At 37.3% G+C, this 14,381-nt stretch overlaps 2 protein-coding genes and 1 pseudogene across 13 annotated transcripts; 2 read left to right on the forward strand and 1 right to left on the reverse strand.

Moving 5' to 3' along the window:
- Positions 1-729: 729 nt before the first annotated feature.
- Positions 730-9,400, reverse strand: LOC104716177 (endoglucanase 24-like; annotated as a pseudogene). Its single transcript, XR_015567815.1, has 5 exons — positions 8,915-9,400; positions 2,147-2,433; positions 1,843-2,004; positions 1,331-1,606; positions 730-1,238 (listed from the first exon to the last, which is right to left on the reverse strand). The product of XR_015567815.1 is annotated as an endoglucanase 24-like (transcript).
- LOC147935691 (uncharacterized) lies at positions 2,957-6,150 on the forward strand. Its single transcript, XM_087469121.1, has 2 exons — positions 2,957-5,926; positions 6,145-6,150. The coding sequence occupies exons 1-2, from the start codon at positions 2,957-2,959 to the stop codon at positions 6,148-6,150; spliced, it is 2,976 nt and encodes a 991-aa protein (XP_087325247.1).
- A 2,654-nt stretch (positions 9,401-12,054) lies between the features above and the next one.
- LOC104716178 (uncharacterized) lies at positions 12,055-13,832 on the forward strand. 11 transcript variants are annotated; one of them, XM_087468026.1, is made up of 5 exons: positions 12,071-12,171; positions 12,268-12,348; positions 12,482-12,592; positions 12,725-12,817; positions 13,102-13,832. In XM_087468026.1, exons 3-5 carry the CDS (start codon positions 12,492-12,494, stop codon positions 13,673-13,675), a joined length of 768 nt encoding a protein of 255 aa, XP_087324152.1. In that variant the 5' UTR covers positions 12,071-12,171; positions 12,268-12,348; positions 12,482-12,491; the 3' UTR covers positions 13,676-13,832. The 11 variants fall into 11 exon arrangements, with proteins under 11 accessions (XP_087324151.1, XP_087324152.1, XP_087324154.1 ...); XM_087468027.1 differs by having other exon boundaries at positions 12,086-12,166; XM_087468025.1 differs by lacking the exon at positions 12,268-12,348 and having other exon boundaries at positions 12,055-12,171.
- Positions 13,833-14,381: the final 549 nt, after the last annotated feature.

Raw genomic sequence — 14,381 nt, forward strand, 5'->3', positions numbered from 1 at the left:
CTACCTGACTACCTACTTCTGGTAATTTTATTGTATGATTATATTTTATAGAAAGCACGCGTTTGTTCATTTATATCAATCACATCATCATCTTTCGTTATAGTTTCCACAATTGTCTCGTTATTTATTTTCAAAATATTTTAATTTCAAGCATATCCAAACTAAGGCAATTTCTTTAAAAATCTGAATACCTAAAATAGTATTAATTGTTTATATTACATTTATTAGGAACTATGACCAACCGCTATTATTAGGTTTAGTTGCAGGGTAGTTTTCGCTTAATTTTTCTGATATTTAATATTTAGAATATCGAATTATAAATTTGTTGACTAGAGTTTCATACTTGCATCAATGAAACATTTGCATAATCATAGACCTATAAAATATATATTACGGAATGATTACAATCATTACATAATAAGAAGCACAACAAACCAAAACAAAACTGAAATTATTGCTCAAGTTAGAAGAAATGTGTATGCAACTATGCATATATAAATCTATCTTTCAGATATGCCACTAAAAATCTAAAATATAAAATAAGTGAAGCAATAATTTACGGAAACTGAATCAAGATAGAATCTCGAGAGGAAAATAGCATGGCAAACATAATTTTCAAATATTGAAAGTCTAGCTAACGGTCATCGTCATGTTAGTTCAGACTATAATCAATTTCTTAATCTATTTTTTTTTTCTGTACCACTACAAAAAAAAAAACTCATGTATCAGTTATAGGTTAAAAATTAATATGGATATGAGATCTATCTTTAACATAATTGAATAAATGTTTTACCCGTTTTCTTTAGAAAAAAACTTCTCTTTCTTTGCATGGGCAAGATGAGAGACTTCTAAAAAAAACATGTACTCCCATACTCCTACAACTTTTAGAACTAAATTCCATGACGTCAGCTAAAACTGGGATTGGCTGCAAAGTAAGCCAATACGCCAACGAAAGGAGCATTGATGTAAGTAGTTGGCTCGGACTTGCGGAAATCGGACCGATCATCATCGTACTTATCATCCTCCCCAGGCCCTCCCACCACTGCTCCAATCAAAACGTTCGGGTTTGGTTCGGTCGAATTGAAATAAACCGACCCGTCTTTGCACCCGATCGCTCCTGGATGATCGACGATCGACGGTAACGATGAGCCACGGTGGTGGATCCTCTTTGGATACCTCTCTCCATACCCGACCATGTACGATAGTCCCATCGGATTGTCTCCCAAAATATAGTCCACCTTCACTTTCCAATAAACATTCAAGATTACACTATAATTTGCAGACCCAAATAGGCTAACCAAATTCCTAAACCAAACCAAACTGGTCTAACCTGTTTCTTGGCGAGACGGCGTAGATAATCAGGAGGGACGGTAAGGGTGCCGCAACTGAGGGAGAGAGAGCTCCTCGAAAGATATTGAGCGTAGACAAGGAGGAGGAAAGATATGGTGGTGGCATGTTGGAGCTGGCTACCTCCGGGCTTGTAAAGTAGACCGGCGGGAGTGTACTCAACGTGCGTACCTGGAGATTCAGGAACCAGACTACACATGAAGCTCTCCGCCGATGCCTTGTACGCCTCTAAGTTGTACATATTCCCTTCTATCACTTCCTGTACCGAAATTAAATTAAACTCCAATTTCATCGGTTATCGTACCGGTTTGTTTTCTTAACCGGGTCACATTGGTGGTGGTGGTTTCACGTGCACGGAAAGAAAAGAGCATTACTGTATATTTATTATTTATGCACGTGCAAGGCTCGTGTTTTCTACTAACTTTTTTCACTATTTTAAAGTTAATTTCGATTTGAACCCCTAACTTTAAGGTGAATATAAATTAGGAAACTAACCTTTGAAACGAGAATATTAAGTCCACCAACTTTGTTGTCCCAGCCAAATTCGTCGACGTTATCGCTAGCACCAAACGGTTCACGGTTGCTCTCTATGTAATTAAGGTAGCTTTCATCACCAGTAGCTTTTCTCAACCAAGATGCTCCCCACAATAACTCATCCTACCCATACCAATTTTCTTAATTAAAAAAATCATCAAAAAAATTAATAAAATACTTATTCATGATTCTGTAATGATCCTTCGTATAATTGTTACCAACTCAATTCCTTAACAGAGACAAATGTTGAAATTTTGTGTTTTACCTGAAATCCGTTGAAGTCGCAGTAAAAAGGACAAACGTCATTTCTAATATCATCATTACTGCTATAAGCACCGCGATACGTATCAGCGAACTGAAACGTTTTGACGGCATTTTGGAGCAACGTTTGAGAGTAGCTCGGATCCGATGACCGGAAAGCAATTGAAGCAGCTGAAAAGGTTGCTATGATCTCTCCGGCAACTTCAGAAGCCGGATTCGGGGCATTAACGGCGTAAGCAGACCGTGGTGTGTCCATATCTTCAGGTCTTTCCCAGCAATTGGATCACCTACCTGTATTCACCAACAAAAAAAATGTAGATATAAATATTGTTATTAGAGTATGACCGGTTATGAACTTTGGTTTAATTGGGTTATCTTCGGTTATTAAGATTAGCTAATTAGTCTAACTATATAAACAGATTAGTTAGTTAATTGAGGTTAAGCTTTTGTAACAAACTTTTATCCTTTGATAAATAAGAAATATCTCGTTTCTCTCTTCTTCTTCAATCTTCGTCTCTCCTCCGTCGTGTCACGTATTTCTCCGATTAACCGGAGTTTATTATGGTAGCAGAGCGAGGTTAATGAGTTACGAACGCTTCCGCATCTTACGCGACGGAGATGAGCTTCCCAATTAATTCTTGTTTTCGATTTGTTCAGCAATTTCTCGCCGTTGTGTGCGATTTTCTCATTGGAGTTTTCTCAGTTTTTCTGATTCTTTTGATTCTCTTTTGATTGACCTTAGTGAGTACGAATCTTGCTTTTGATTTTTTTTTCTCGTCTCACTTTCTTTGGATTTCTCGCTCTTGCTTTGAGGATGAGCAATTCTGGTAATACGAATGCTCCGATGAATGTTCAACCGCAATATCAGACTGATCAGTATGAGAATCCTTATCATCTCCATAGTGCGGATCACGCAGGACTCGTTCTTGTTTCTGATCGTCTTGTTACTGCTTCTGATTTTCCCTCTTGGCGTCGATCGATGTGGATGGCTCTTAATGTCAGAAATAAACTTGGATTCATCAATGGTACGATCTCAAAACCTCAGGAAGATCATAGAGATTTTGGTGTATGGTCTAGGTGTAACGATATTGTATCCACTTGGTTGATGAATTCTGTTGATAAGAAAATAGGCGCGAGTTTGCTTTTCATTCCCACTGCAGAAGGGATTTGGAAGAATATACTATCTAGGTTTAAGCAAGATGATGCTCCTAGAATTTTTTCTATAGAACAGAAACTTAGTAAGATAGTTCAAGGATCAATGGATGTGTCCACATACTATACAGCTCTACTTACTTTGTGGGAAGAACATAAAAATTATGTAGAGCTTCCTGTTTGCACATGTGGACGTTGTGAATGTGATGCAGCTGTAAAATGGGAAAGGTTGCAACAACGAAGTCGTGTGACCAAGTTCTTGATGGGCTTGAATGAAAGTTATGATCAAGCTAGACGTCATATACTAATGCTCAAGCCGATACCAACTATTGAAGAAGCCTTTAACATGGTCACACAGGATGAACGACAGGTTGTAGTTAAACCAACGACTGGTATTGAAAGTGTTGCTTTTCAAAATGTTGCTTCTGTGAATGAGGCTGAGAGTGCCTATGTTGCAGCTTACAATACAGGGAGGACTATACAGAAACCTATTTGTTCTCATTGTGGTAAAGTTGGACACACTATTCAAAAGTGTTACAAACTTCATGGCTTCCCACCAGGATATAAGACTAATGCTGCGGGATACAATTACAGACCTCCAATGATGCCAAATCAGTTTCAGCCTAGGATGCCAACGATGCAGTCTCAACCCCGGATGTCTCAACAAACTTCTAATCAAATGGTGCCATATGCGAATTCTATGCAAAAGGCAAATGCAGTGGCTCAAGTTTACTCTGAGACTGGAATGTTTCCAACTGAAGATGTGTCGTATGGTTCTGTTTCTAATCAATATCCGCAGTTCATGGTTCCTAATGGTGTTCCTTCGAGTTTACAAGGGTTTACTCCACAGCAAATTGATCAGATGGTTTCTCAATACAAGGGTCAAGTTCAGGTTCAAGAGCCTATAGCTTCGTCTTTTGGTTCTAGTATTCCTAGTGCTATGGCTACGATCTCTGAACATGGTATGATGGCAGACACTTCTACCTCTGGTATCATTTTTCCCTTCCCTTCGACTTCACTTAAATATCAAAACCATATTTTAACTTTTCAAAATCATATTCTTTCTTCTTTACAACAACTTTTACCGCATGATGCTTGGATTATAGATAGTGGAGCTTCTAGTCATGTTTGCTCTAATCTAGCTTTGTTTACAGACTTACGACCTGTTACAGATATTACTGTGACATTGCCGAATGGTACCAGGGTTTCCATCACTCATATAGGGACAATTTACATTTCTCAAAAGTTGATTTTATACAATGTTTTGCATGTTCCTGATTTCAAGTTTAATTTGATTAGTGTCAGTAGGTTGGTTAAAACATTGTCTTGTTCTGCACATTTCTTTGATAATTGTTGTTTGATTCAGGAACTTTCTCAGGGCTTGATGATTGGGAGGGGTAGAGTTTTTCAAGATCTTTACATTCTGGCTACTGAGAATACTTCCCTCTCACCATCTTTTCCTGCAGCATGTTCTTTCTCTGCTTCTGTGGTTACTGATGATTCTCTCTGGCATCAACGTCTTGGACATCCGTCGCATCTAGTTCTTCAGAAACTTGTTAGTTTGATTCCTTCTTTGAAGAATTCTTCTTTGTCTTCGCATTGTAGTATTTGTCCTTTAGCTAAACAGAAAAGGTTAGCGTATGTTTCACATGGTAATCTAGCTGATAAACCCTTTGATTTGGTCCATCTTGATATATGGGGTCCTTTTAGTATTGAGTATGTACAAGGTTTTCGTTATTTTCTTACTTTGGTCGATGATTGTACTCGTACTACATGGGTTTACCTCTTAAGGAATAAAAAGGAAGTTCATACTGTTTTTCCAATTTTTCTTAAACATGTTAAAACACAATATGATAGCACTGTTAAGGCCATACGATCTGATAATGCACCAGAATTAGCATTCACTGATATTATTAAAGAACAGGGAATGATTCATTATTTTTCATGTGCTTATACACCACAACAAAATTCTGTTGTTGAACGTAAGCATCAACATCTCTTGAATGTGGCCAGATCTTTACTTTTTCAATCAAATATCCCCCTGCAATATTGGACTGATTGTGTGTTGACTGCAGTGTTCCTCATAAATCGCATGCCTTCTCCTGTTTTAGCTAACAAGTCGCCTTATGAGCTGTTGTTTACAAAATTGCCCGATTATAGTTTACTCAAGAGTTTTGGTTGCTTGTGTTATGTTTCGACTAATCCTCATGAACGTAATAAGTTTTCTCCTCGAGCTAGACCATGCGTTTTTCTAGGTTATCCGGTTGGTTATAAGGGATATAAAGTCATGGATTTAGAGTCAAATGCTATTTCTATATCTAGGAATGTTGTGTTTCAAGAAGATGTCTTTCCTTTTAAGACCAGTTCTTTATTGTCATCTGCAGTAGATATGTTTCCTAATTCTATTTTACCTCTTCCTGTTCCATTGCATTTTGTTGAAAGCATGCCTCTCATTGATGAAGATTCTTTAGTTCCTACTCTACCATTTGAACCATCATTAGAGCATGATCATGGTACCATTCCGGCTGCCACTGTATCTACATCTGTTACAGATCATACTTCTGTATCTAACGTTAGGCCAAAGAGACAATCTAGAGCTCCTAGTTATCTGGCTGAGTATCATTGCTCTCTTGTTCCTTCCATTTCCTGTTTACCACCGACAGATATCCGATCTTTTCAACCACCACCACCACCACCACCACCACCACCACCACCATCACCACCATCACCTCCTCTTCTCATTAAATCCCTTCCTCCATCACTTAAAAAGACTACACCATATCCCCTTTCTTCTGTCTGTACTCTTGACCGCTATACACCTCTGTTCCAATCCTATATCTTTTCTTATAGTGCTGAAACAGAACCGAAAACATTCCATCAGGCCATGAAATCGGAGAAGTGGACTAATGCAGCAAATGATGAGCTCTTTGCTCTTGAACTTAATAAGACCTTTGTTGTTGAGTCTCTACCTGCAGGGAAACATGCGATTGGATGCAAATGGGTTTTTACTATTAAGTATAACTCTGACGGTTCTGTTGAACGGTACAAGGCACGCCTGGTTGCACAAGGCTTCACACAGCAAGAAGGGATTGACTACCTCGAGACATTTTCACCTGTTGCGAAACTCACCAGTGTAAAGTTACTTCTTGGCTTAGCATCTGCGAAGGGTTGGAACCTGACTCAAATGGACGTCTCCAATGCTTTCCTCCATGGTGATTTGGAAGAGGAGATATACATGAGTCTTCCTCAAGGATATATGCCTCCATCGGGTGTAGTTTTACCTCCAAATCCGGTATGTCGTTTACTCAAGTCCTTGTATGGCTTGAAACAAGCCTCGAGACAGTGGTATAAACGTCTGTCTACGGTTTTCTTGGGAGCAAACTACATACAATCACCTGCTGATAATACTCTTTTCGTTAAAGTCTTTATGCGTCCATCAGGAATTTGTTCCATTGTTGCTGTGCTCGTATATGTCGATGACATAATGATCGCAAGTAACGATGATGCTGCTGTCCATGATCTGAAGACCCTTTTGCACTCTGAATTTAAGATCAAGGATCTTGGACCAGCTCGCTTTTTCCTTGGATTAGAGATATCGCGATCATCAGAGGGTATCTCTGTCTGTCAACGCAAATATGCTCAGAATCTGCTTGAAGATGCAGGTTTATTAGGTTGTAAGCCAAGTTCTATTCCAATGGATCCGAACCTGCGACTTACCAAAGATATGGGTACGTTGTTACCTTCTCCTACTTCTTACAGAGAGCTCATTGGTCGCCTTCTATATCTCACTATCACAAGGCCCGACATCACTTTTGCTGTTCACCAACTGAGCCAGTTCATATCTGCTCCTACTGATATTCATCTACAAGCTGCACACAAGGTTCTACGTTACCTCAAGCAGAATCCAGGACAAGGTTTGATGTATCCTGCCACTTCGGATCTTTGCTTGAATGGATTTTGTGATGCAGATTACGCTAATTGTAAGGAGACAAGGCGTTCTGTTACGGGTTATTGTATTTACCTAGGATCTTCACTCATTTGCTGGAAATCAAAGAAGCAGGGCGTTGCAAGTAGAAGTAGCACAGAATCAGAATATCGCAGTATGGCACAAGCAACCTGTGAGATCATCTGGTTACAACAACTACTCAAGGACTTCCACATTACAGAGTCTGCTCCAGCCAAGCTGTTCTGTGATAATAAATCCGCCTTACACATCGCCATGAATCCAGTCTTCCATGAACGGACTAAACATATCGAGATCGACTGTCATACGGTGCGTGATCAACTTAAGAAGGGTACGCTTAAAGCTCTTCATGTACCGACTGCAGAACAACATGCCGATATCTTGACTAAACCTCTTCATCCAGGACCGTTTCATCATCTGCTGCAGAAGATGTCCTTGTCAAATCTTTACCTCCCGAAACCAGACACTTCGGAGATAAAGATTTGAGGGGGGCGTATTAGAGTATGACCGGTTATGAACTTTGGTTTAATTGGGTTATCTTCGGTTATTAAGATTAGCTAATTAGTCTAACTATATAAACAGATTAGTTAGTTAATTGAGGTTAAGCTTTTGTAACAAACTTTTATCCTTTGATAAATAAGAAATATCTCGTTTCTCTCTTCTTCTTCAATCTTCGTCTCTCCTCCGTCGTGTCACGTATTTCTCCGATTAACCGGAGTTTATTAATTGTTAATGAATAAAATAAGAAATAATATACCTAATTAACAACATCAACATCAAATTAATATGATGTCTGTTTTCTCTAATACTGGAACAAAGAGAATTGAACGATTCTGAGAAAGAAGTCTCTATCATTGCATCTCAACTCTAAGTAGTAATTACTGAATGATGATCATATATATATTAGTTCATTTAAATTATGATGCAACGACCTTCAAATCAATGTTCAGAATTCTAAAAGCCATTCACTAATTTATTTTATATAAATGTGTATTATTGAATTTTATCATTATCCAATTATGGTCAACAAAATTTATTGTTGTAGGTTCCAGAAAATAAAATAGCAGAAAAAATAATCACAAACTAAAACGCACTAATAATAGTAGTTGGTCGTATTTGTATTTACTACAAAGTACGGACACACACGAAATTAAATTGACATTTACGTTGCCAACTTGTAAAATTCATAGTAATTTTTTTTCTGGTCACTCTATGTATGATATGCGTGTGTTACGTACTGGACCTTGTCATTAACAAAAACAAATTAATTTGATTTTTTTATTTATTGGACCAATTGATATTTATTCATGATTGATAAATGCCAATAGAGAAAGAAATAAATAAAGTGAAAGAGAGAGAGAGAGATAGAAGTAAGGACTAATGAAAAAAAAAGTGTGACGCAACGACAAAAAAAAGGGTTAAATGCAAAGGAGGGAGACTCTTGAGAGTCCAAAACAAACACTTCACGGGTTACTAATTTCATTCACTTCATCTCTTTGGCAACTCAAACGATTCAGTTTCCTAAATCTTCGCTATTTAATTTCCCTAATTACCCGTCCCAATTGTTACATATTCACTAATAATGCCACTCACCGGCGAAAAACAGTTACGAAATTGAATAGACGACGGACATTAGATTAAAGCCACCACACTAACCTGGACGAAGATGCGGTTAGGTAGCTGAGAAACTGATTTGAGAAGGTAATTAGAGCTCCACCGTAGAGCCACTAGAGAATTACGGAGCTCCGACGGAGGCATGAGTTCGCCGAATTCAATTACGCTCCAGGCGAGCATTGTGGTGGTGAAAGCCATCGGGAAATTGAATTTTACGTTGTCTCCGGCGTCGTAGTAACCGCCGGTTAAATCGGTGTTGTGTGACCAACCGTCGCTCAGACCGGAGTTACGACGCCACGTCATACGCTGGTCGTTTGGGAGGTAACCAGAGCGTTGGCCTTCGAAGAAGAGGATTGATTTCAAGAGTGCGTCGGAGTAATCGTGCTGGTTCGACGACATTGTCGGACGTAGGAGTAAGATTAAGACAAGGGAGAGAGGGTACAAACGTAAATTCATGGTTTATCGGCGTCGGTGGACGGTGGTGGTGAGGGAGCGGATACTCTCTGTGACTGAACGGTGTTTGCAACTACGAGTGTGTGTCACGAGATGTGTTTATATATAAGTGGGAGATTTATTATTATTATTATTATTAATATATATACAACATAATAAAGGAGTAGATATATTATTATTTTATTATGTGCTTTAGTGCTTTTTGTTATCTTATGTTGTTTATATTAGTACTATTTAAAAAAAAAATTTTAGGGGGATGATTTTGCAATCGTGGGTGAACTTTTGGAACTAATTGTTTAATTAAGTACTGAATAAATGTCATTTGTGCGTGTGTGACAGCCACTTACCGGCAAATGAAACTGAAGCGAGCGCGCGAGTAATCCCATGGTGTCATGTTTTTTGTTGTTTTGCTACAAGATAAAACCAAAAATCGGATACTTTTTCACTTCTTTTGTTTTGTTTTTAATACTCCTCTCTCTCTCTTTAAGAATGCAATGAGCGTGTCTCTTTAGGAGTACAATGAGCATTTTACATGTAAATTATGCTTAATACTAGTCCTGGGCAAATAAACCGAACCGAATGAACCGAACTAAAACCGAAATTTCGGTTCGGTTTCGGGTATAGATAGTGGACAATAACCGATTGGATAGTGTTTTAATTATCCATGGATATCGGTTATTAATCGAACCGAACCGATATCCATTCGGTTATCCAAATCAAACCGAACACGTACTAAAATTATGTTTTAGCCAAGAATCGAACCTGAGACCTCTACAAACTGGAGTGTACAACATGACCACTGCGCCACGTTGAAGTTTTAGCTTTGTATTACGTGTTAATATATATAACGTAATAAAAAGTAAACTAAAAAACCATATATATTTAAACAAAAATACCAAAATATTTGAAATAAATCAAATAACAGGAAGTTTTTAGATATATTTGTTAAAATATAATCAAATTTTATTTAAATAATATTTTAAAAATTTATATTACACTATTTCGGATATCCGGAACCGAACCGAAAATAACCGAACCCGAACCGAAATAGTAAATTAACCGAATGGATACTAAACCTCTATATCCAAACTAACCGGAACCGAATGGATATATCCAAAACCGAACCGAATACCCGAACGTCCAGGACTACTTAATACTAAAAATAGTATGACGGCAAAAAAGAAAATAAAAATAAAAAAGGATTAGTATAAATGTATAATCAACGAGATTAGCATAATAAAATATTGCTTTTCTCAGTGATAATGAAAGAAAAAAAAAATCAGAATGCGTTAACCTGCTAAAGGAAAGTAACACAAATTCACAATTTTTCTATGCTTGTTTGTGTATAGTATTAAACTATAATTCTGTGAGTTACCTACTACTACTAAGAAAACATTATTATTGTATGCTCTCTCTCTTTTTTTTTTTTTTCCTTTTCCTACCGACTATGTTGTAGCGCTTCGCCTCTAATGATTTAGCCTTTAGTGTCCACGAAAGACTCTGTGTCTCATTTAAATTCTCGCATACATAAAATATTTTACAGACGAATTTATCATCTTTAAATGAGCAACATGCATATATATATATATATATATATATAGCCTTGATGCTTGTAAAGCCAACCAAATTACTTACTCGCCTGGTAATCCAAAGCAATGTAAAAACACCGCTAATTAAAAAAATAACAAAATGTTTAAAAGCGGGGTGAAAACACAACACTTTTTCCAGTTTAAATCATGATAAAGCTGGGCTCAAACCTGTGGTTTGAATGTTTGATTCACTATTACTTATAATCTTCAACTCAATGATCATCAGGGTCAGAGATATTAGATGGTGTCGCGACATATTGTGGATCGATTCGAACCCAATCTTTAAATAATAATGTACCAATTTATCTATGAGAAGTTGAGAACAACATTTGTCGTGCTTATACGTTAAAAATTACATATGGCCCATTATATCACCAATTGAGAATGGACCGTATCGGAAAAATTGGGAATAGTCTATGCATACCGAACTTAACCGTAATTAGTTATATGTTAGGCGTGTAAAAGTAAGAAATATACGCATTCATAACAAACAAATACGAACTTGTATATATATCTCAAGTAAGAAAAGATGACGCATACTTTTGGGAAACTTTGCCAATTTCACAAGCAAGAATGCAAGCAAATCTGTTTTTTTTTTTTTTTTTTTTTTTTGCATTATCCTCACACATTATTTCTCTTTTCCTCTGAACATCTTATCTTTACGCTCACATGATATTTATCCCTTACAAAATATTTTACACCATAATTATATGATCTCATAATGTCCAAGACATCAACTTGGTCGAAAATCATATCCACTATCCACTAAAAGTACCTTTCCTCTTTAGTAAGATTAAAAATAATTCAGTAGACTTAGTATAGATCTAGACTGTAATATTTCAACTCGTAATAATCGATACGAATGTTTTTTACAAGATTAGTAGAAAATATTATTGTAGTATATATCATAGCTAACAAGTAGTTGGCACTTATAAGATTCCCTGACAAATCTATGTCTTTTTATCTAATTGGTACGTAATGAATCACGACAAGACACCTTATATGCAGATCAGCATTGTTTGGGAGGATTTGCCGATTAGGCCATACAAAAATAAAGGAAAGAACTTGAATTCATAATGGGCTCAATGTAGGTTTAGTTTGTTATTGGGTCTTCTTCAAAGCCCATTTATTAACAAACTAATTGCTGAGGTCATTATTTTCCTCTTTTTCAGTCTCAAATTCGCTTCATCGTATGCCCGAAGGAAGCTGCTCTCTCGTCGGAGATTAGCTGCCAGTCACCGCCGCGTCGGAGGTAAGGTACCACCCCAGTGAAATCGAGTTTCGATACTTGTTTTTCAAAGGATCAATTGGTTGATTTTATTTTGTTGGTTAAGATTTTCGATTTTGTTTTAGTTCCTACGCTCGAGATTGAGATGTTAGGGTTTTAGCGTACGAGTTCGTTCGTCTCCTCCTCTAAGACTTAAACGATGTTAGGTGGTTTGTATAATAAACTTTGTACTAATGTATGATTTTGCTGTGGCGAATTGTGAATTGCATTTTTGTAAGGTCTGAAGATGTTTTTTATTTATTTTATTTTCCGAATTGTGAATTGTGGGTCTTTAATTAGAAGACCAACCATGAGTTCAGCAGAGAGAAGGAGCAGGAAGATTCATACAGATCGTTTTGCTTACCGTGATGATCCTTATCGAAGAGATTCACTTCCAATTCCAAGTTTCAGGTTTCTCATCTCTCTTCTTATCATCTTAGAGAGCTCCACCAATCCTTCTTCTATATCATTTTATGCTTGTAAATTTGTTTTAGGAATTAACTTAGGAGTTGCCTCAACTACATTGTATGTATTCTCTTGCAGCCAAGATAATACATGCAATAACTGCAAGCGGCCTGGACATTTTGCTCGAGATTGTCCCCATGTCTCAATCTGCCACAACTGTGGCCTTCCTGGGTGGGTACTTTTGCTTGCCTTTTCTAACTTTTTCCATCTTTCCATTTGTGCATCATGTTTTGACTTGGTTTAGATTGTTATGTGAACTTGTTGGTAATTTTTATGCTAATAGAGCCATATCATATCTTTAGGTGGTTTCTAAGATGGATTTGTGCTTCACATTTTTAGATTGATATAGATGTATACACATTTTTGTTTCTTTAGATTTGCTTATTTCTGCCCAACATTGTACGAAATCCGTGAATTTGGTTAACTATAATTTGAGTCTTTACAAATCTTGGCAGGCACATTGTATCAGAATGCTCCACAAAGTCGTTGTGTTGGAACTGCCGTGAACCAGGTCACATGGCTAATAGCTGCACCAACGAAGGCATTTGTCACAGCTGTGGTATAGCCGGACACCGAGCTAAAGGCTGCACAGCTCGCCAGCTCCCACCTGGAGACCTTAGACTCTGCAACAACTGTTACAAGCAAGGCCACTTTGCAGCAGATTGCACAAACGAGAAAGCATGCAACAACTGCAGGAAGACTGGTCATTTGGCTCGTGACTGTAAAGACGATCCTGTGTGCAACCTGTGTAATGTCGCTGGTCACCTTGCTGTTAAATGCCCAAAAACAGAGGGACTAGCAGGAGACCGAAGACCACGTGGGATCAGAGGCGTGCATCCTGGTGGCGGCTATAACCGAGACCAGTACGAGGAAGACATTGTGTGTAGGAACTGCCGGCAAGTGGGGCATATGAGCAGACACTGCACAGCTCGGTTGATGATATGTCGTAATTGTGGTGGAAGAGGCCACATTGCGTATGATTGTCCTTCTGCGAGATTTGTGAACAATCAGTTTCCCTTAAGGTACTAAAGCCACCACAAAGAGGGGCTTTTGCTTCGTCTACAAATCAGTAGTGTTGTTAGCTCGTGAGTTGGTTTTGATGTTATGACTTTATTTTTGTCCCTAGTTTCGACTTCCAGCTTTTGAAACCTGATATACGACTGAGAAATCATTATATCTTCCGCCATTCTCACCGCTTTCGCCACTATAAAACGTCATCAGTTCATCGACCATGTCATCGTCCAAGCATATTCGTAGATTATTTTCTTCTCGATATGTGCATCGGTGATTTTGTTTATGAACCCATGGATAACTGCATAAATTTGTGATCTTTGAGAATTAATAGGCAAAGTAATTCATTTCAAGATAACTAATTCATTATGATAGATCATTGGAAACAATATGATATCCAAAGTACTATCAAATGTTTTAAGACATATTCTTGTGAATCTAGTATGCTATATTGGACAAGTCTTAAATTTTGATAAACACAAGTCTTACATGTCATTTTATAATAATACAATTCCAAATTTAATAATAATTAAGCATTTTTTATTTATATCCATACCTCATAGTTTATTTATGTAAAATAGTTTTAAAAAGGTTATAATAAAAGTAGACATGTGTTAGAACCCCCACTTTTGAGCCTTGGTTACAATCTCTTGAATTGAGAGATACACATTAGTGGCTTTATAGATCTTAAAAATAAGGATTTATCTCAAATAATAAAACTACA

This window comes from Camelina sativa, chromosome 10 (assembly GCF_030686135.1).
Source record: "Camelina sativa cultivar CO46 ecotype springtype chromosome 10, ASM3068613v1".
NCBI lineage: Eukaryota > Viridiplantae > Streptophyta > Magnoliopsida > Brassicales > Brassicaceae > Camelina > Camelina sativa.

Excerpts from the sequence above, each read along its gene's own strand:
- LOC104716178 (XM_087468025.1), top strand. The coding sequence starts at position 12,492 with ATGAGTTCAGCAGAGAGAAGGAGCAGGAAGATTCATACAGATCGTTTT. Across the intron at positions 12,593-12,724 it reads CTTCCAATTCCAAGTTTCAG|CCAAGATAATACATGCAATA; the intron begins GTTTCTCATCTC and ends ATTCTCTTGCAG. Across the intron at positions 12,818-13,101 it reads CACAACTGTGGCCTTCCTGG|GCACATTGTATCAGAATGCT; the intron begins GTGGGTACTTTT and ends AAATCTTGGCAG.
- LOC147935691 (XM_087469121.1), top strand. The coding sequence starts at position 2,957 with ATGAGCAATTCTGGTAATACGAATGCTCCGATGAATGTTCAACCGCAA.